Raw genomic sequence first — 21,665 nt, forward strand, 5'->3', positions numbered from 1 at the left:
ATGACCACAGCATGAGGAAGGAGGAGGCCAACAAAGGCCAGGTACTCACCTACAGGTATTAGCTCATTATTGACTGGGGGATTTTTGCAGAAACTTAACACCGGTGGCCAGTGATTTGTTGTGTAAGTAAATATTGAACCGTTTCCAGTGAGTAACATTCGGGTAACAGAAGACGTGTTAATGTGTCTCTGGTCAGTAGTGTGTTAATTTAGTACTTAAACTGGTTGCCTGGAGCTGCCAAGTCCTGTGAGGGATACAGGAAATGGGGGGTCTCTCCTGGCCTTGCAGAGACCTCCTTACTCCTTGTGGGAGTGGAGTTCACAGTATGGAAGTGGTCGTGGTTAATTGATGGTGAGCAAGGGGCAAACCAGGTTGGTGGATGCAAGGAGTCCACTCTACTGCCCCTATTTGATCACATGAGGAACACTCTGCCCACTTAGTCTCTGAATGGGCTCTGAAATAAAGAGAAGCCACTTTGACCTTAATATTGTGCCTGACAGTGTGGTGAAAAGTGGCCCAAGAGTGAGTTGATCTGACCGTGGCTGGCTGGTGCGCTGAAAATTGTCAGCCATACCCCTGGGTCTGTGGAGCTGGTATTGACTGTCTCCATGCTATACAGAAACTGTCAGGTTACTCCTCCATGGCTTTGGTGCTTCAGGTGGGAATGGATGGTGCCAGATGGCTGGGGCACAGGGTTACTCCTGGGGGTCGCAGAAGATGGTATTGCCCCCCACCCCCAATTTTCCTCTGAGAACAGAGGTGTTTGTTTTTTTCTGTTCCATGGGAGGCATCTCTACCAACTGTCACACGGTGAAGCTGGGGACTTGGAAAGGTCTGTGTAGGCCTGGGAGACCAGTAGTTTTCCCTCCCCCTTCTCTTCTTTCTCTGTGCTCATGTTCTGAGGGATTTTTCCTTTTCAGTTTGGCACCAGTTGTCTCTGATTCAGTTTTTCTTGCTCTGGTAGTTACTTCCTTGGATGAAATGCCACAACACTTTGCAGCCTCCTTCTCTCTTCTCCCCCAGCCGCTCCTCAGCCTGGGCTGGAGACTGAAGGATGTGTTTTCTCATTCTTGTGCCTCACGAGAGCCCACCATTTGTGAGCCAGCTGTTGAGTGGACAGCAGCTGCAGGGCCAGGAAGCTGAATGCCAGGCTGTCTTCTCGGGGGAGAATGAGAGCTGCTCCTTAACACAGCACTGGAGGTACCATGAGGGGGTCCTGCAGGCCCTTCATTTCAGCGGGCCACACAGCTGGGCCACCAGTCCTGTGAAACTTAGCCCAAGCTCTGGTAGCTCTTTGTTGAGAGGGTTGAATATAACCAGTGTTTGAACAGAGCCATACACACCTTGGATCCTTGCTGCCCTGAGTGTAAGCCCTGAATGGCACAGTAAGACCCATGCTTTGGCTTTCAAAGCATCCTGTTATTACTACTACTTAATACTGTGTAAGATGATGTTCTGTTGTACCCATTCAGTGTATTGTTAAGATCGTAGGTTATAATTTTCTCTATAATGATAAATGTTTTAACTGTTTGCTTTATATATGCAAATAAAGTTCTATTAATATTTAAAACACTGTTATATTATTTGAGATGCTTTTAGAATGCATGAAACATTTTTTTGTAAAGCCAATTATTTGAATCATTTTAATATATCTCATAAAATGTAATTGTTCTATTAGTGAGGATAAAGTAAACTTTAATAATGACTTGAGGATAAGATAGGAGACATAAAAAATAAACATATTGCATATATAAACATATGTATGTGTATATATATGTATATATAATTCTTTTTGGATACGCCTTTCACCTGTGGCTTTGAAAGACAAATATTTAATGTCCTTAAATGATTTGAACCTACTAGTTCAAATTTGGTCTTTTTGCCTTTAAGCTATTACAATGTTTTCCTGGAATCTTTTTAAATTTTCTTCAAGTGTGGAAATAAAGGAGAAGTAGAAAGAAGTTCCTTACGATTGTGACTCTTAACTTGGAATGAAGATTTTAAAAGATATTACATGAAGACAGACAGGAAATACCAGTTCCAGTCTGACCGTGCTTCTCCATGGCCTTGTACAGTGGCAGGGAAAAGCAAAAGTCTAAGGAGGAGTTGGCACTAGGAGTTGAGATGACTATTTGATTGGGGTGTATTGGCTCTCAGTCAGTGGTTTCCAGTTCACATTTTAGCCTTCATGAATAAGAGCTCATCATTGTCCTTGACTGAGCTGTCATTTCAGTGTCTGCAGGGGCTGTTTGCTGTTTGTCCTACTGCAAAACAAAGACTATATGTAGATATATTATGTCTCCTCACTTGGGTAGGTTTTGATTTCACACCCTAGAAAATGAAGCCCAAGAGATCCACCTTAAATTGTTTCCATATTTTATTTATAACACATACACATACACTTTCAAAAACAAATCAATACTAAACCTAGTGGAATGCTAATCAGATCAGATGAGATCAGTCACTCAGTCGTGTCCGACTCCTTGCGACCCCATGAATCGCAGCACACCAGGCCTCCCTGTCCATCACCAACTCCCAGAGTTCACTCAGACTCATGTCCATCGAGTCAGTGATGCCATCCAGCCATCTCATCCTCTGTCGTCCCCTTCTCCTCCTGCCCCCCAATCCCTCCCAGCATCGGAGTCTTTTCCAATGAGTCAACTCTTCACATGAGGTGGCCAAAGTACTGGAGTTTCAGCAATAGCATAGGACTTTGTTAAAATACGTTTATACCTAAATAAGTATGTGAACTGTCAACTGTTTCATTTTGGACTGTGGAGACTGTTTCTTATGGGTTAAGTAACCTTTTTTTCTCCCCTTGCAGAACTGGCTAGATCCTGCAAAAGAAATAAAGAGACAGCTGCGAAGTAAGTATTAGATCATCATACTTTTGAAGTTATTAAGTTAATATTTATGTCTGTTTTTGTCTTTAGTAAAATTCATAGGGGTGTAAGCTAGAATAAGATAGTGATAGAATGATAGACTCTAGTTTGTTTTCATATCATATAGCAAGTTGAAACTCATACTATTTTGTAGAATTATGACTGTTTATTTTGGTGATGGTTTAGGGACTCCTCTACCGATCAAGAGGTTCTAGACCCCTAGTCTTAAATATTTCCTCACGATGTCTACCACTGTGAAGCAACACCTGATCTTTATCTCTGGGGAAAACAATGGAAAGCCACTCTTCTGTAACTTGCTCTTTTTATATAAAATGTACCTAAGGGAGCCCTGTTACCCTTGCTTTGTCTACTTGATTTTGATACTGTGTCCAGTTAGTTTCGGAGAAGGAAATGGCAACCCACTCTAGTATTTTGCCTGGAGAATCCTATGGGCAGAGGAGCCTGGTAGGCTGCTGTCCATAGGGTTGCACAGAGTCTGTCTTGACGGAAGCGACTTAGCATGCATGCATGCATTGGAGAAGGAAATGGCAACCCACTCCAGTGTTCTTGCCTGGAGAATCCCAGGGATGGGGGAGCCTGGTGGGCTGCCATCTGTGGGGTCTGGGGTTGCACAGAGTTGGACTCTAAGTGACTTAGCAGCAGCAACCAGTTAGTTTAATTGATAAGCTGACCTCTGGCCCCAGAGGCCTGTGGGATACACTGTTCCTAGATGTCCTGGAGTGAGGGTTTGAGGGGTGAAGATCATATAGAACCATCCTTCCAGCCCTCTAAGGTGTTGCTTTCTCTCCTCCTTGGACCACTTGTTGTGCTCCGAGTCTGGGTTTGTTCTTGGTCCTGCTTGTCCCTGACTTCCATTTTCCCATTTGTTCTGGCGTCTCCGTAAGTGACTGATGTGTCTCTAACCAGCTTCAGTCCCCTCCTGTGACTGGTTTCGTGATATCTGCGTCAGGAATCATTAGCACCACACAGGAATCTCTGATAGAGGATCTGGCTGCTTCATTTACTTCAGGGTCTGTGAAGGACTGAAGCAGAAAAGGCAGGGAGCCACAAACAGCTGGAATGTTTAGACAAGACAACAGCTTTCTTCCTAGCCCTTTGGATGGTAGGCCCCAGAGTCGTCCAGGGAGAAGCTGCTTCCCTGGGTGCTGGCCTGCAGGGCGCCCTCGGTACTGCTGGTTTCCTTTCCCTTCTTGTTTGTTATTTCCTACGTATTTCTGCCCAGCATTAAAACACTGAAACACATCTCTGCTTTTCCCTTCTATTTCTTTCCATCTACTTTCTGTCTCAGTTTTGATGCTCCACATTTGTTTTCTTCATTCCTTTCTCTCTGTCTCTCAAATTATTGATCATTTGGATAGTTTTCCCTGTCATTTCTTTCCTTTTGTACTCTCCACTCTGAGTGTATAATTTATTTTTTCCATTTCCTCTCCTTGTATACTCATCTTTCTTTTCATGTTTTTAAAATATCTTTGATTAGAGTAACTTCCCGGATTTGCCTGGGACTGAGGGCCTGATGGGTTTCTCAGGCTGTGGGGCTTTTGACTGCCAGGTGCCATCTGGGGTCACCCCGTCTTTTGACTATCACCCTTGGCTTTCCATCCATTCCTCTGTCCTGCACTTATCAGCTTGATGTTTTATCCAATTATGTTTGGTCCATAATAGAAAAGGGAGAGAATAAAGAAAAGTAGTAATTAGACATAGATACATTATGCTTACATTATGTAAGAAACTGTACCAGAAAGCTTTGGAACTTTTTCTAGTCCTTTCTACAGTTGTTAAAACTCTGCAAAGTTCATGAATTCACAAAAGATACAGATGCTTGGTTCTTTGACTTCTCTGAAGCCAGACCTGCCAAGTGACCCAGACCATGGACAGAACAGAGTAACCTCTGAAACATGATTGATGTTCTATTGAGTTTGTTTCCTATGGTTTGTTCTGGCTTTTGTTGGATTATTTTATTTTTATGAAATTCTACTCATTTCAGAGTCATGGAGCTATCCTAACTTTCAGAGGGCAAGACTTTCTTGCTGATTATGAATCACAGTCTTACATTTTGATTATTTGTTTTTAAGGTTTTTTTCCTTTCTTTCTTCTTTTAAAGTTATTTCGGAACTTGTCCTTGTGGTTTAGCAAGAGGAATAACAGTAACACATAGGATTTGGCTTTTCCAAACTATTGGAGCTGGTTTCCTGAATGCAATTCTGTACCATCCTGAGTATGAAAGTAGGCTGAGGAAATGAAGTTTTACCTTTTTCTTTCTGCTTGTGTTAAAATGGACAAAAGAACTGTTTATTCTATCTTAGGCCAGTCTCTGCTATGATTTTTTATTCAGTTAAGAGACAACTAGCAGAGGTAAACATTAATCTTTTTTGAGTTCAATTCAGTTCAGTCGCTCAGTTGTGTCCAATTATTTGCGACCCCATGGACTGCAGCACTCCAGGCCTCCCTGTCTATCACCAACTCCCAGAGTTTATTCAACTCATATCCATTGAGTCGGTGATGCCATCCAACCATCTCATCCTCTATCATCCCCTTCTCTTTCCACCTTCAATCTTTCCCAGCATCAGGGTATTTTCCAATGAGTCAGTTTTTTCCGTCAGGTGGCCAAAGTATTGGAGTTTCAGCATCAGTCCTTCCAATGAATATTCAGGACTGATTTCCTTTAGGATGGGACTGGTTGGGTCTCCTTGCAGTCCAAGGGACTCTCAAGAGTCTTCTCCAATACCACAATTCAAAAGCATCAATTCTTTGGTGCTCAGCTTTCTTTATAGTCCAGCTCTCACATGCATACATGACTACTGGAAAAACCATAGCTTTGTTGGCAAAGCAATGTCTCTGCTTTTTAATATGTTGTCTAGGTTGGTCATAGCTTTTCTTTCAAGGAGCAAGGGTCTTTTAATTTCATGGCTGCAGTCAACACCTGCAGTGATTTTGGAGCCCAAGAAAATAAAGTCTCTCATCGTTTCCACTGTTTTCCATCTATTTGGCATGAAGTGATGGGGTCAATGCCAACTTTTCACTCTCCTCTTTCACTTTCATCAAGAGGCTCTTTTAGTTCTTTGCTTTCTGCCATAAGGGTGGTGTCATCTGCATACCTGAGGTTATTGGTATTTCTCCCGTCAATCTTGATTCCAGCTTGTGCTTCATCCAGCCCGGCGTTTCTCATGATGTACTCTGCATATAAGTTAAATCAGCAGGGTGACAAAATACAGCCTTGACGTACTCCTTTTCCTGTTTGGAACCAGTCTATTGTTCCATGTCCATTTCTAACTGTTGCTTCCTGACCTGCATACAGATTTCTCAAGAGGCAGGTCAGGTAGTCTGGTATTCCCATCTCTTGAAGAATTTTCCAGAGTTTATTGTGGTCCACTCAGTCAAAGGCTTTGGCATAGTCAATAAAGCAGAAATAGATGTTTTTCTGGAACTCTCTTGCTTTTGATGATCCAGCAGATGTTGGGAATTTGATCTCTGGTTCCTTTGCCTTTTCTAAATCCAGCTTGAACTTCTAGAAGTTCATGGCTCAAGTACTGTTGAAGCCTGGCTTAGAGAATTTTGAGCATTACTTTACTAGCGTGTGAGAGGAGTGCAATTGTGTGGTAGTTTGAGCATTCTTTGGCATTGCCTTTCTTTGGGTTACATGATGGTAAAAAATCAGCCTGTAATGCCGGAGTCCCGAGTTTGATCTCTGGGTCGGGAAGATCCCCGGGAGAAGGAAATGGCAACCCACTCCATTATTCTTGGCTGGAGAATTCCATGGACCAGAGGAGTCTAGGGGCTACAGCCCATGAGGTCACAAAGAGTTGAACACAACTGAGCAACTAACACTAACTACCAACAACCTATCAGTTCCTGTGTAAAAATTGCCTTAAAGTCTTTATTTTCTCAAATGTATACAAATAAGACTATATAGATACATAAGACTATGTATATGTATCTTAGGTTTGCCTGTATTAATATGTAAACAATCCATAGCTAGACATACAGTCTATATAGCCAGGTAGAAATGATAATATCAATAATATATAACTAAATAAAAAGTTTAGCATTATTGGTGCATTTTATCAACTTTAAAATTGAAAATAGATCCTGATATATATGTTCTGTTAGAAACTTATTCCTGTTGTCTGTCCAGATTAGCATGTGCTAGTGTTAATACCTAGAAGACAAGTAAATAAGGATCCATTAAAAAAATGATATGATAATCCTGTGATGACTTTGTTTAATTATGGGTTAGGAATGACCTCAAACAAGTACATATGTATCACAGCCAACCTGGTGCTGCTGGCCAAAAAATGGCATGTTTCTTAATACTCAAAATAGTTCCATATCTTTTTTTAATGATGTTTTAAATGTGTAGAGGGAAGCAAAATCTGTTCCTTAAATTCAGCAGGATTGAATTTACTTTATTAGTAGAGTAATGATGTATTCAGCCCAAACTCAGCAAGGGTGCTACGTGGTGCTGTGTGTTCACAGTAGACATTCAGTAACTATTCATTGACTTTTTTTTTTAATTTATTTTTAATGGAGGATAGTTGCTTTACAATGTTGTGTTAGTTTCTGCTGTACATCAACATGAATCAGCCATAGGTACACACATGTCCCCTCCCTCATGAACCTCCCTCCCACCCCATCCCACCGCTCGAGGTTGCCACAGAAGCGCCAGGCTGAGCTCCCTGTGCTATACAGCAATTTCCCAGTAGCTACCTGTTATACGCGTGGTAATGTATGCATTTCAGTGCTGTTTTTTCAGTTTATCCCACACGCTCATTTTCCCTGTGACCGTACGTCTGTTCCCGCCCTGCAAATAGGTTCATTGACTTTTGAGTGGGAGAAAAATCAGTGTGTCTATGGTGAGAAAAGAACAAAATGACCCCTGGAGCAAGAGAATAGGATTCAAGAACTTTTCCTTCAAGTCCAAAGTTAAAGCAACTGTAAAGCTTTCAAATGGTGTATGAAATAACACACAGACACACACCTTTTTTTTGCTTTTATTTGGAAATACCATGAACTTTGAGTGAGTATAACTCTAAATTCAGGCCACTGGAATTATTTTGATCCCTTTTGGCAAATAATACCTGCCCTGTCCCCAGAGTTGTGTGTGTCTGCTTGTTGTTAATTTGTTTTTAAAGCCATCTGAAGCATGATAAATCAAACATTAGTTAAGTGGTAATATAGACAGCAGTGTTTTAACTTTTGTTAGTCATTATGACATGGTTGCTTACTATATTTACTCTTTAGGCACACTACAGCAAAGTATATATGCATATTTTTAAGCCTACTTTATAAAACCTTGAAAATACTTTCATTATCTCTAAGTATTATGATGTTTTATCACTCTCTCAAATAGCCCATTAGTCATTTCTCAAATGATCATTTGAAACCCCAACAATGTAGAAATCCTAGATTTCTTTTTGTTTTTAAGTGTGGAGATTTGACATCTAGAGATCCTGTGGTTAAAACAGATTTTAAACTATTATATGAAGGTTATATTAAAATTTTTGCATTCTAGCTCACCATGTAAAGGTACCCCACGTGTGAGGGTACCAGTGAACCTTTATTTAAAAAAAATGAACCTTATTATTCTTTAATGATGGGTTATTTATGGAAGTGATTTTTATTTTTTACTTCATTTTTGCTTTGTCAATGATATTTTCTTTAAATTAAAAACCAAAATTCTCCAAACTGATTTATGTTGGGACTGATCTATACTATATGAACGCTGATTGACCTTTAAGTTTTATCTGTAAATCATCATTGTGTTGGTCAGATAAATAATCATAATCTTTAATAATCACAGATCTTCCTTGGCTGTTCAGCTTTAATGTGAAGTTTTATCCTCCTGATCCTTCTCAATTGACTGAAGATATCACCAGGTATTTTATGTTTATATTAAAAATGATTCTTTACTTATAGCTCTCATTTCTATGCCCTGGGGGAATGGTAGTAATTTCAGCATTAAAACAAAAATATTTATTCTTGAGTAGAGTTTTAGAAGTTTCCTGGGAAATGAATATTCCAAAATATTTTGAAATTTTCTAGTTTCAAAAATTTTGTTCACTTTTCTTTAATTCCCCACTTATATTCAAGTAATGGATTTTTTTTTTAATTGCAGCAATTTTGTTTCCTATGTTATACTGTCAAAAATTACTGGTACTTAATATTTCAAATTTTAATACTAAGATGGTTTTTATTGTGTAACCCATGTGTGCCTGTGTAATGATCTTATATTACAAAGGTGATGCAAAGGTAGAAAAATGAAAAACTTTTTAAAATTTAGTTTTGGAAGTCTATTGAACTATGATTTTTTTTTTACCCCACCCCCCACCCCGCCCTCCTCTCTGGACAGCCCAGCTTCCCCCTCTGCCCTGTCCTGAACCCCATGCCAACAGTGATAGTGAGCTGACTTTCATCCTTAAGAAAATTATGGAGCACTTGTCATTCCTAGAAAATTAAGGAGCACAAGTACTTTGTCTGCTATGGGATTATGATCATGATAAACAGTCCTTGCCCTGCCTGACAGGAGTTTAGGGGGCAATACAGGTGTCACTGAATTGGGGGATGGCTGATTCCATGTACTGGGCCATGTTCTCCGACTCAACAAGAATCCCGGACCAGAAGCAGCTTGTCTGAATGCATTGGGTAGAGGCAAGAGGAGGGCAGGGCCGTGGCACTCATGTCAGGCAAAAGAATCCACAGGAAGAATCCAGCAGCCCTGAGGAATGGCAGTCTCTCGACCATCTTCAAGGAGGAGGGAGGATCCTGCCATTTTGTTGGGTGGTTGATGGTAACCTTTGCAAGTAGTTAAATTTAAGAGTAGAAATTGGGTTTTAAAATGTTACCACAAAGAGTTGATATGGAGATACCCCCCTCCCCAACCCAGATCCTCACAGAGTATAAATAATGTGTTTCTGCATGTTATTTAATAAAAGCCAGCATTTTTTATAACTGTATAATAATCCACTTGGAACCTTGAATGATATAATATTATGATTATGGCTACTAGTCACTGATTCCCAGATACCATGCCATGTGTTTTATTTACATTATCTAATTTTTTGCCCTTACCTTCAAAGGGAAATTGAAGTTCTTCCCATTTTACAGACCAGAAGTTAGTCTTAGGCATGTAAATTAATAGTCAGCTCTCATGCCCTTTCTACTGTAAACTGAGTTAGTTGCCTCTTTGGATGGGGTAAATGAGCAGGTGAGGGCTTCCAAGTATAGACTAATTTGTAATTATCATTAAAGGATCTCAGGAAAAGAAATTTGTATGAAAAGGGTAGAGCGAATAAAGGGTGGGTGACCTTAGCTTTTCTTGCAAATGCTTAAAAACTGCAGCTATTTCTTAAATTTTATTAATCTCTACAACTTTTGAAAGTGAAAGTGAAGTCGCTCAGGCGTGTCCGACTCTTCTCGACCCCATGGACTGCAGCCTACCAGGCTCCTCCGTCCATGGGATTTTCCAGGCAAGAGTACTAGAGTGGGTTGCCATTGCCTTCTCCGGCACAACTTTTGAAGGGCATGCTAATTTTGATTAGTTTTAAATCCAAGGAGACTAAGTGATTAGAATTTCACCTACAGTCACAAAACTCTTTATTGTAATAGTAAAAATACACTGTTGCCAGAATAGCAGTTCAGAATTTCCATCTATTACTTTGCCCTCCTGATTCAGTTTCTGTAAATAAGTCACAAAACTAGGAATCCATGGAGGATGGTGGGCTTCTTGTTACAGAAGACTTTTTGCTCTGGATTTGAAGAGTGCCATATTGTATATTTTTTTTCAAAGGAATATCAGAATTATGAGTGTTACAATCTTGACTAATTGTTCTCTCTACTCTTTCTCCCCTGTTCTTCACAGATACTTTTTGTGCCTTCAGCTCCGGCAGGACATTGCCTCAGGTCGCCTGCCCTGCTCTTTTGTGACTCATGCCCTCCTGGGATCTTACACACTGCAGGCTGAACTTGGGGACTATGACCCAGACGAGCATGCCAGTCATGACCTCAGCGACTTCCAGTTTGCCCCCACCCAGACAAGAGAGCTGGAAGAGAAGGTGGCAGAGCTGCATAAGACCCACAGGTCTGTAGACTTGTTTACTGGGGAGACAGTGGCCATGGTGGGTTCAAATTGCTTCCCTTAGCGCTGGCTAGACATCTGAGTATAGCTGACAGGGTTGATCAGTTTGCCCTTGTGAAGCTTCACCTAGGACTGGTCAAGACAGCTTGGAGCACTGAGATACCCTTTCATTGTCTTTATGACTATAATACAAGGAACTGTGCTCACGGGTCTAACTGTTTTCATTTATTAGAAAAATTTACATTTCCCTATGACATCTCCTTGCCCTATCCCAGTCTTCTCCCTTCATATACATGTGTGCGCATGCACACACACACACACACACCCCCTTGACACAAACATATGTACTTGTTTGGCATTTATTATGCATTTCTTCTGCCTTTTAATTGTTTTTATCACCATATTTGTGAAAGCCAAGGAGATAATGAAGCATCAGGATTTGGATCAGAAATGTGAGTGGCAATGGACACAAAAGGAATGAATCTACAGTTGGTTTCTCTGTCCACAGAAGATGACTTTGGTTTAGCTGAGGATTATTGATTACTTAAATACCATGTTACACTTTGAGAATGTTTACATCTGTGTGAAAACAGATGGCTTTCTTAAGCACAAGTTTTTAAAACTCCCAGTGACCAAGTTCTAACTTGTCCCATATTGCAAAATTGAATTTTTCAAAAAATTTGATTGAAATGACTTGAAAGGAAATTTAAGAGATTAGAGGCTTTTAAAAAACCACCTTCACTGACTTGTCTTTAAAAAAATAAATGCAATATTTGACTTTAAATATTTTCTTATTAACTTTATTCCAATTTGGTTCAGTAGACATGTATCATATAATTTGAAACTGAAATATCAGGTGCTGAAATGCCATGGGGAATATGACGATTAATGGAAGCCTGCCTTCTAGGAGCTTAAGATTTGTTTAGTTGGGGTATGTCAGCTGTAAAATCAAGTACAGGTACTTCTGATCTTTAGTATGATCAATCCTAGTGAAATAAAATTTATGAGAGAATTTGTCTATTCAGAAAGACACAATGACTCTATATTCTTTTATTTTTAAAGTTAATTTATATTGTACCCATTACTGCTGGGGTTTTTTCCCTAGTAGAAAAAAAATGAAAGCAACTTTCTAAGATAAAAAGGGTGAGGGGTGGAGGGGCACCTCTTTGCAATGAGTAGGTTTCTAATGAGAATGCAAACAGCTGACTCATTGGAACAGACCCTGATGCTGGAAAAGATTGAGGGCAGGAGGAGAAGGGGGTGACAGAGGATGAGATGGTTGGATGGTATCACCAATGCAATGGACATGAACTTGGGCAAACTCCAGGAGATGGTGAGGGGCAAGGAGGCTTGGCATACTGCAGTCCACGGGGTCTTGAAGAGTTGGACATGACATGGTGACTGAACAACAACAAGAAAAAATTGCTGGAGGTTGAGGGTTGAGCCTTCTTACCTGTTTCTTTCTGGTCTGCACATTTAGCTGGACCAATCCCTTCATCCTAAACTCTAAGCTTATGTACTCCTTTCCCCATTTTGACTATATTTGCTTTGCATCCACCAATAAGATAATGTTGTTTGGTTTGATCCTTAGGGGCTTATCTCCAGCACAAGCTGATTCTCAGTTCCTAGAAAACGCCAAGAGGCTTTCCATGTACGGCGTTGACCTGCACCATGCCAAGGTACTGGGAGTGTGGCGGGGAGGTGCCTCTTCGTGGTCTGCTGGCTACAGTTCTGAGAGGGCTTCGGTTTTAAATGAACCCACTTCACTTTTAGCAAAGGCTACTCCTCCTCACCTGAGGGGCTCTGTAATAGTTCCTTGGGGTTTCTGGTTGTGGGGTGGGACCATTGATTCTCCCCCAATTCTTCCTTCTTTTCTCAATGTTATGAGTTGATCCCTCTTCATATATGCTTACTATAAGACTCACCTGATCAGCCTTCTTTACTCCTCATCCTGTCTTTATTCTGTGTCCCAGCTTTTGCTCTGCCAAGTGCTGCCTCGTGTCTAAAAAAACATCTCCTACTTAATGATCCTAGTTTTCATGATCAGGTAGTAGGGAGAGTCGGGATGGAGAGTGGGGTTGGGGGTACAAAAGATAAGGTGAAAGATGTATTTGGTTTTGAGCAATATGTCCAGAGTCAACTCAACATGAGACGGGAACCTATTGTCTGTTTTTAAAACACCCTGCCAATCCTTCCGTGTTAGGAAGTGTGGGTTATAGGAGTTACAGGATTTGAGAAATCTGTAGAAAAGCCCCTCACTCAGAGATATCCTCTCTCTCTTGGCCTCAGATTATTAATTCTTGCTTTTGTGTTAATAGTACTTCATATTTGCAAAGAATTGCCTTTTCCTTTGTATCTTCCTTCATTCTTTAAATGTTTTTTGTTATTACGAGAGAAATACACATCATCATAGAAAATAGAGGTGAACAAAATATAAAAAGACTGAAATCGGTTTATGCAGAAACAAGCACTGTTAATATTTTTTTAAATTTTCTTGTTTTATTAAAAAAATCTGAGCAGTGTCACATTTTTAAAATGAGATTATACTATGAGTATTATTTTGTAATTTTTTTAACTTGTTCTTAGAAAACACTGCTCCATGTTAGTAAATAGTCTCTGACAGCAACATTTTTAACTGCTAAATGCTATATACTCTTAATTTTTAAAAGCACTTCCACATATACTATCTTATTTACGGTTTGGATGTTTTTATTTTTACAAAAACTACATAAAACAGAATGCAGATGGCTTGTTACACTAACTGGCTTGTTGCCTCCAGCCACATAGTGTAAAGTAGTCCCATCTGTGTGATGTCTGCTGATACATCCTGCTAGGAGGTGAAACAGATCTTTTCCACACTTAAGTGTCTTGTAGCTCATTTCTCTGTATCATGGGGGCAGGCAGAGTCAGCAGACACACAGAACTAAGGGAGGGAGGAAAGAGCAGATTTGTTATCCTGAAGGCCCCCAGAGCCCATGTCTCCTCTAACCCCTGTTATTCTTGTCACACGTGAATCTTCCATCTGCTGCTTTTGTTGATCATTAGTGAGAAACCAGTTTTTAGATGGTAATCCTGGAAGGTTTCCAGATTCTTGTTTTTGAAGTTAAGGAGAAGGGGAGGTCAGAGGATGAGATGGCTGGATGGCATCACCAACCTGATGGACATGAGTTTGAGCACGCACTGGGAGTCGGTAATGGATAGGGAAGCCTGGCGTGCTGCAGACCATGGGGTCTCAAAGATTCAGACATGACTGAGCAACTGAACTGATGTTAGGAAAGTTAAAAAGTTGCTGGTTTTGTTATAATTTCAGTTCTTACTGTGTGGTTAGGAGTAGATCACTTTAGAAAAGTCAGAATAACACGCATTTATTCAATATATCATCTGGTGGACTTGTTAGATAATACCTGATGAGCAAGATATTTGTAGCTCATTGAAAAAAAAGTCTGTAGCAATTTAAAAACACTTTTCATGTAGTTTAAAGTTTTGTGTGTTTATACATTTTTCGTTGCCTTGAGATCATGTTTAAAAGTTTTTAATTAATATTTTATTGTCAAAAGAGTTTTTAACGGCACACTTATGTTAGGACAAGGTGAGGATGTTGAATGAAAGGGCTCTTGACAAAGACATGCGGAAACCACAAGAGTAGAATGATACCTGTGAGCTGCTGACAGCAGCTCTCCTAACCTTGCGGGTGTGGGTTGGTGAGGCAGAGAGTAGCTGTCAGAACCCAGGGGAGAGATCTGTGCGGAGAGGGCTTGACAGGAGCTGCGATTGTCGAGGACAGAGCCACCCTCATGCGACTACACAGGGAGGGAGTCTGGGTGTTAAAACCCCAGACCTTCCCAACTTCTTCCTCTCTGATCTTATCTGAGAACTTCCCATTGGCCGAACCCATTGGAAGTCAGTGGGCGTGGGATCCTGTTGATGTCCCTCATGGGGCGGCTTCCTGAGGCAGTAAGCACAGCGGATGGAAGGAAGGAAGGAAAGTGCTCCCTTTTTATTAGTTTATTTTATTGACTTTGTTGCTGAGTGGCAGAAGTCAACCATGGAGAACTAGGACTTTTTTCCCTTCAGCTTCTTTATCTGTAATTTCTGTTCATACAGATACTGATAATTCTAAAACAATGTGTGGAACAATCAAAAATCAACTGATTAACTTGGATCCAGATTGTGTTTATTTTTAAGTCAGATAAAATAGCTTCAGTGTCCTGTTGAAAGATTACCTCACACTTGTGATGGCTTTGTTGAATGTTTCAAATGAAGGGTGCCTCCCTCTTCGTGCAGAGAACATGCTGTCTTGGGCACTCTTCCGGCCCGCTCCCTGTGGCCTTGGTCAGTGATATTTTGAGCAAATGCATCTTTTGTGTCTGGTGCCACGTTGCTTGGGTACCTGTGACTGGTTCACTCCAGCTTTCACTCTGTTCCTAGAGAGAACTGTGACTGTCTGGATATCGGTGAATAAAAGCACCTGATAGATGAGATTTTTAAACCTGTTCAGATGGTTTAATGTGATATTATTTATATACATGAATTACTCACACATCACAGCAGTGAATACAGTTGGCATCAGTTACCTAGCACTGTGGACTTCCCTGGTGGCTCGGAGGGTAAAGAAACTGCTTGCAGCGTGATTCAGTCCCTAGGTCGGAAAGATCCCCTGAAGAAAGGAATGGCTACCCACTCCAGTATTCTTACCTGGAGAATTCTGTGGATAGAGGACCCTGGCAGGCTTCAGTCCACGGGGTCACAAAGAGTCGGACACGACTGAGTGACACACACACACACATACACACACACCCCTAGTACTGTACTTCTGTTTTTAAAAAACAGATAAAAATTACATTTAATTGTTCTCAGTAACAAGGCAGTTGAAATGTTACACATTTATTGACTTGAACCTAGACTGTATGAGGTTTGTTTTAGCGTATTTTGTGAGAATTTTTCTGTTATTAATGATTTCTGAATATGTGAATATCTCTGAATGATACTTCATATCTTAAGTGAGATCTAGTTCTTCTCTTAAAGATCCTTGAGTATTATATATATTAGATCTTCCAGCACTACTTGAAATGTGAGGAGACAATTTTTTTTTTTACTTTTGTCTGTAAATTTATTTGATTTTTAAAAATGTCTTTCAGGCTGAAAATTATTCTAGATGGTTATCTTTTTCACATTAAACACTGAGGGAAGAAAACAGTATTAATAAGTTTAAGAATAGTCTACCATCCTTTGAAATATGCCAGCTGAAGGAATGTTGTAATGAGAACTAGATGTCAGCACTTAAGAGTTATTGGAAAACTGCTTGAAAGAATTCAAAGATTTCAACACTGTCAGCCTAGAATAGAAACTGCGAGGTTAGTGTTTTGCAGAATATAGGCGTTATTTAACAGCCATTAGCTGGCATAGACCATCTGAGATAAATTTGCCTACAGTAAAATGGCTGACTGCACCTTAGGGCAGGCTGACACGCTGTCCGGAGCTGAAATAGCCTCTCACAAAACAAGTTTTATCTCCCTTGCTTCAGGATGTCTAAATCGAGGTCTGTTTCCTCCCTTTTGGGTTTTGCAGCCAAGCTCGAGAACATACGAGTTAGGCCTTTTGAAGAATGCTGCGTCCTGTAGTCATGTTGCTATACCTAAAATCTGGCCCCTCGAGTGAAGTATCTAGATTTAAGAGGTGTCATGTGTCTTACTGCTTCTATTAACATGTGTTCTGTTGCTGAAATTGAAACACAGACCCGTTAGATGGGCATTCTTGATCATGGGTTGAGGGAGATTGTAGGTTTTCCAACCTGTGTAACTTCCACAGCTTTAATCATGGTCAAATGGCCTTCTCTTGGCAGGACTCGGAAGGCGTGGACATCAAGCTGGGTGTATGTGCTAATGGACTCCTCATCTACAAAGACAGGCTGAGAATCAATCGTTTCGCTTGGCCGAAAATCCTGAAAATCTCCTATAAGCGCAGTAACTTCTACATTAAAGTTAGGCCAGCAGAGGTAAGCAAAGGCACGTAGCCCTGGGCGTGTCTAACTGGGCTGTGTCAGTGTTCTCTTTTATGGCTGTGAGCTAGCAGAATTCTTTTCCATTGAGTTTTAAGAAAATGAACTATTATTTATTCCTCTGTGGTTAAAAAAAAAAAAGTCAGCGTTTTGATGATAAACTTGCATATATATTCCTGTTCGTAAGAAAACCAGTATCAGCCACAATTTCACAGAAAAGAGAAAGTACTATGCGCCTGCCACACCATGGGGGTTCGTTTTTTTTTTGAATCAGCTAACTGGGCGAGATCCATGGATGGGCAGGTGGTAAGATGAATTTTAGTGGACATTAAAGGATAGCTGGTTTATGTCAGTGGTTGATATTTGCCTTTTTTTTCAAGAGGAACAATTAGTTTTTAGTGCGATATCTGAGCCCATGATTTTTAGTAACTTCCACTCAGCTCTTAAGGAGACATGCTGATTTGTCTTATGGATTTATTCTAGCTGGAACAGTTCGAGAGCACCATTGGCTTTAAGCTGCCAAACCATCGGGCAGCAAAAAGGCTATGGAAGGTGTGTGTGGAACATCATACTTTCTACAGGTAATTTTGAGAAAACAGCTTGGGATTCATGTGAGCAGCTCTGGGTACCCTCGAGATCCGAGGCGGTGGCAGTGGATAGAGTGACAGACACAGCCACACCTTACGGTTCTGTGGGCTCCCCATTCGTGTGTCTGTTTCTCTCACCTGGCCGTGCTCCTCATGGCTTGGAACTGATCTTCTGCCATGGTCCAAAACTCCAGTTGCCCTTCCTTCTACCCTCCCGCCTTGGCTGTTCTTGGCTGTCACTCACCTTAGGTTTCACTTAATTGTTCTTACCAGTTCCCTCTGCTTTAACTTCTTCCCCAACGAAACCAGCTCTGGACCTGCCCCTTTGCTAGTTTGTCAGGAGTGTTCTAGCCCCCTTAGCCCTGGTCATTGTTGCACATCAGCCTCTAGTCTCCTGGCTCTGGGTTAATCCTGTGTTCTGATCTCATCATTTCTATTCCTGTGCTGCCACACAGTCCCTTCAGTAGCATAACTATTCTCATAGACGCACTCGCACAGCCCTGTGGATTGATGCTATTGCAGAGCGACCATTGCCTACATTGGCTGGATCCTCAGGGCCGCCATCACAAATGTGCATGGTCTTCTTCGATCCCCTGCCCCACTGCTCAGATGCCCTCCATCATGGGGTATGCTGATAGTAGACACTGTGGGTCATGAGTGTTCTTGGTTTCATGATCTTCTCTTTTTGTGTTTAACTAAGCATCATTTCCCTCTCTTTCATTCATTCTTCTTTTCTTGTCTCAAGGAAGAGGAGTCATTCCTCTGCCTTGAGAGTATATATAGCCTGCATGAAACAAACTTAGAACTGTTTCTGGTATGTAATAATGTTTGTCACTCTTATCATTATTCTTAGTTTGGTAGCATAGTGTGCTGTTTACCTACTTTCAAGACTGCTCTAATACACTCATTTCAGAGGAGTCACATTACCACTGACTTAAGTCACCAAAAAATTCTCTTGGAGAAAACTCATAAATGCTTGTGTTCAGCCCTTTTTTGTTTTGTTTTGTTTTGATTTCTGTTTCTGTTTAATTGTAGCTTAATTGCTTAAAGATTTCTTTGTGATCAGGAAATTTATCTGTAAGCTAATACTTTGCGTATGTGGTCACAACTGTCAGTTAGTTGGGCAAGAAAGCCCTTTTATCCTCTGGTTAATGACTTTCCCGCTTTTGCATTATGACTTATATCTTATATTTCTTAGATTTAAAATATTTTTCTTATATTTCTTGGATTTATATTCTTTGCAAACTGGACATAAGAGAAAATGCTCAAATGGAGCTGCTCATTCTGGGAAGATGTGGCCTGTGGTTGAGTTACAGTCAGCAGAGGAGAACCTGCAGAGGCTGCCAGATAGTCCAGTCTCACCCTCCTCTTTGCCTCTAGTCTTTTTTTCTCCTTTTAAAATAATTTTATTTTATAGTGGCAGGGTCGCTTAACACATTTTAAGTATTATTACTGACTGTAGGTTCAATGGAGCTTTCCTCATAACTCAGCTGTTAAAGAATTCGCTTGCAACGCAGGAGACCCTGGTTCAATTCCTGGGTTGGGAAGATCCACTGGAGAAGGATAGGCTACCCACTCTAGTATTCTGGCCTGGAGAATTCCACGGACTGTATAGTTCATGGAGTTGCAAAGAGTTGGACATGACTGAGCAAATGTTATCCTATTTAGTTGAAAGTTTTTCCCTAGTGATTAACAACTCCCCATTGCCCTCTCTCCCACCCCCTGGGAACCACCATTCAAATCTTTGAGTCTGTGAATTTGACTATTTTGGATACCCCATATAGGCAGAATTGTGTAGTACTTGTCTTCTGTGTCTGGCTTGTTTCACCTTAGCATAATTTTCTCAAGGTCTATCCCTATTGTCACATATTGCAGACTTTCCTTCTTTTTTTTTTTAAGGATGAATAGTGTTCCATTTTATGTGTATCCTGTATTTCCTTTATCCATTTACTTATCAGTGGATGGTTAGGTTGTTTCCACATCTTAATTATTGTGACCATTGCTATATTGAATATGGGAATGCTCATACCTCTTTGAGATCCTGATTTCAGTTCTTTTAGAAAAATACCCATGTGTGGGATTGATGAATCATGTGATATTTCTATTTTTAATTTTTTAAGGAGCCTCCCAACTGTCTTACACAGCTTCTGCACCATTTTGTATTTCTACCAACAGTATGCAGGGGTCCCGGCTTTTCCACATTCTCTCCAGCATCGGTTGTCTTTAGTTTAACAATTTTTGTGGAGCAGGGTGTATTTCCTTTGGGGTCATCAATGCATATTTCTCATTTGAGATATTTTTTAGAAATGTCTCTTTTTTTGTAGGTACTGGTCTCTCAGTACCTACAGAGCATACTTCATGAATAGATGATGAAAATAAATGCGATTTAGTCAACTTGTTTTTCAAGGAGAATGAGCATTTGTTAATTACTGCACCGATGAGCTTGTCAATGACCCTTTTCTTTATACATAACTGCTTTCTTACATGCATTCTTTGACCATAGGTGGATTGCAAGGTAGGGAAACCTACCATATTCAGTCCATCAGAAGGCAGTGCATGATAAATGACCGCCTTTCTCACCTTGCCCCTGGTCCTCATGGTTGGTTTAGGCTTTCAGCGCCTCAGCTTCTTCCATGTAGAGAAAGAGAATACAGAGCACAGATAAGAGTTCATTTCCTGTCTAAATGTCTTAACATTCTGGCTTTCTAATTTAAGGATATAGAGCTTTTTCCAAAGTATAGTTTGAGGCACTGATGTCTTCAGATTTTGCTTTCTCAGCAGTATCATCTGTGTCTCCTTTGAAGATCTGTTGGCATAAAATGGATGTTCTCAAGAAACACTTCTGCCACCCCCAACGACAAGATTCAAGCCAAGAATGTATCAGTTCTTTTTTTCATCAGTTTCATTCTAACGCATTGTATTTCTGGGTTAATACTATTGAGAATTCTGAATCGATGGGAAGCCACCTCTTGAATTACTATATGTGGCTTTACCCTAGACTTGAATCTCTCTTCATTGCTTGTTAAGCACAAGATTTCTAAAAATTGAGCAGAAATGCCTGACATACTTGATATGGTAAAGAACCCTTTAAGAAATCACGCTTCTCTGGAGAATAATAAGAAAAATTTTGGTGGAGGTCTCCATATTCTGAAACTGTCAACTGAATTCTTCTTATTTAATACATTCTCCGAGAGCTCTGGGATTATCTGTTTTGTTAAAATGCTTTGCCAGCTTTTGATCAGGCAGTGAAAGCAAGATCATTTCGGTTGTATACCATATAAGATTGGCTCATTTACTAAAAATGTGTTTTCACATAAGTCTGGAAGTAGTTGACATCAGTAAAGTTTTACCTCATTCATTACGGACCCGGGGTTTAAGCAGTAGAATCGCACTGCCAATAAAGGATGTTAGTCATCTCTGCAGATCTGCTGTGTGCTTCACGGGAGAGCATCACTTGATGGAACAGATTCTTGAGTTAGATGTTCTTTCCCAGAGAAATAGACATAAATATTAAGAATTGCTAATGATAATGGATTGCTGCTTGGCACTTAAGGCTAGGAGCAAGAATTCAGGCATATGTGTTTATATAAATGATTTAAGTTAACACAAATAAATAACCTTTGGTACACACAAAGAACAGCTGCGTTTTTGCTCAGGTTGAGGAAAACATATTACTCATGAATACATGAATGAGGATTTATTCATCTTATCATGATCATAAAGCTCTGTATATAGGAGGGTTTATAAACAGTGTTCACTTTTATTAGTGTAAGCAGCATTTTTTGACCAAATAATCATACTTAATGAAGTGAGATATTAAATATATAGTTTCAAAGTTAAAAAAAATCCATGAAGTCTAATTTTGTTCCCCTTCCCCCACCTTCATAGGCTTGTGTCTCCAGAGCAGCCACCAAAGGCCAAGTTCTTGACCTTAGGGTCCAAATTCCGCTACAGTGGCCGTACACAGGCGCAGACCCGCCAGGCCAGCAGCCTGATTGACCGGCCGGCGCCACACTTCGAACGCACTTCTAGTAAACGGGTCTCCAGGAGTCTAGATGGAGGTAAACACATTTATTGTATTAGGATTCTGGATTCCAGTCGTCTTT

The 21,665-nt window shown here is 40.4% G+C and overlaps 1 protein-coding gene across 23 annotated transcripts in view; it reads left to right on the forward strand.

Annotated features, from left to right (window-relative positions):
* The window catches only part of EPB41L2 (erythrocyte membrane protein band 4.1 like 2), a 215,064-nt gene that overhangs the window by 137,130 nt on the left and 56,269 nt on the right, over window positions 1-21,665 (forward strand). For all 23 annotated transcript variants that reach the window (XM_044924231.2, XM_044924233.2, XM_044924229.2 and 20 more), the window contains exons 5-11: window positions 2,825-2,867; window positions 8,701-8,776; window positions 10,759-10,977; window positions 12,566-12,653; window positions 16,817-16,969; window positions 17,456-17,553; window positions 21,448-21,620. In XM_044924231.2, the coding sequence (XP_044780166.2) occupies window positions 2,825-2,867; window positions 8,701-8,776; window positions 10,759-10,977; window positions 12,566-12,653; window positions 16,817-16,969; window positions 17,456-17,553; window positions 21,448-21,620 (850 nt within the window). The remainder of the gene's footprint in view (window positions 1-2,824; window positions 2,868-8,700; window positions 8,777-10,758; window positions 10,978-12,565; window positions 12,654-16,816; window positions 16,970-17,455; window positions 17,554-21,447; window positions 21,621-21,665) is intronic.

Source organism: Bubalus bubalis, chromosome 10 (assembly GCF_019923935.1).
Source record: "Bubalus bubalis isolate 160015118507 breed Murrah chromosome 10, NDDB_SH_1, whole genome shotgun sequence".
NCBI classification, from domain to species: Eukaryota; Metazoa; Chordata; class Mammalia; order Artiodactyla; family Bovidae; genus Bubalus; species Bubalus bubalis.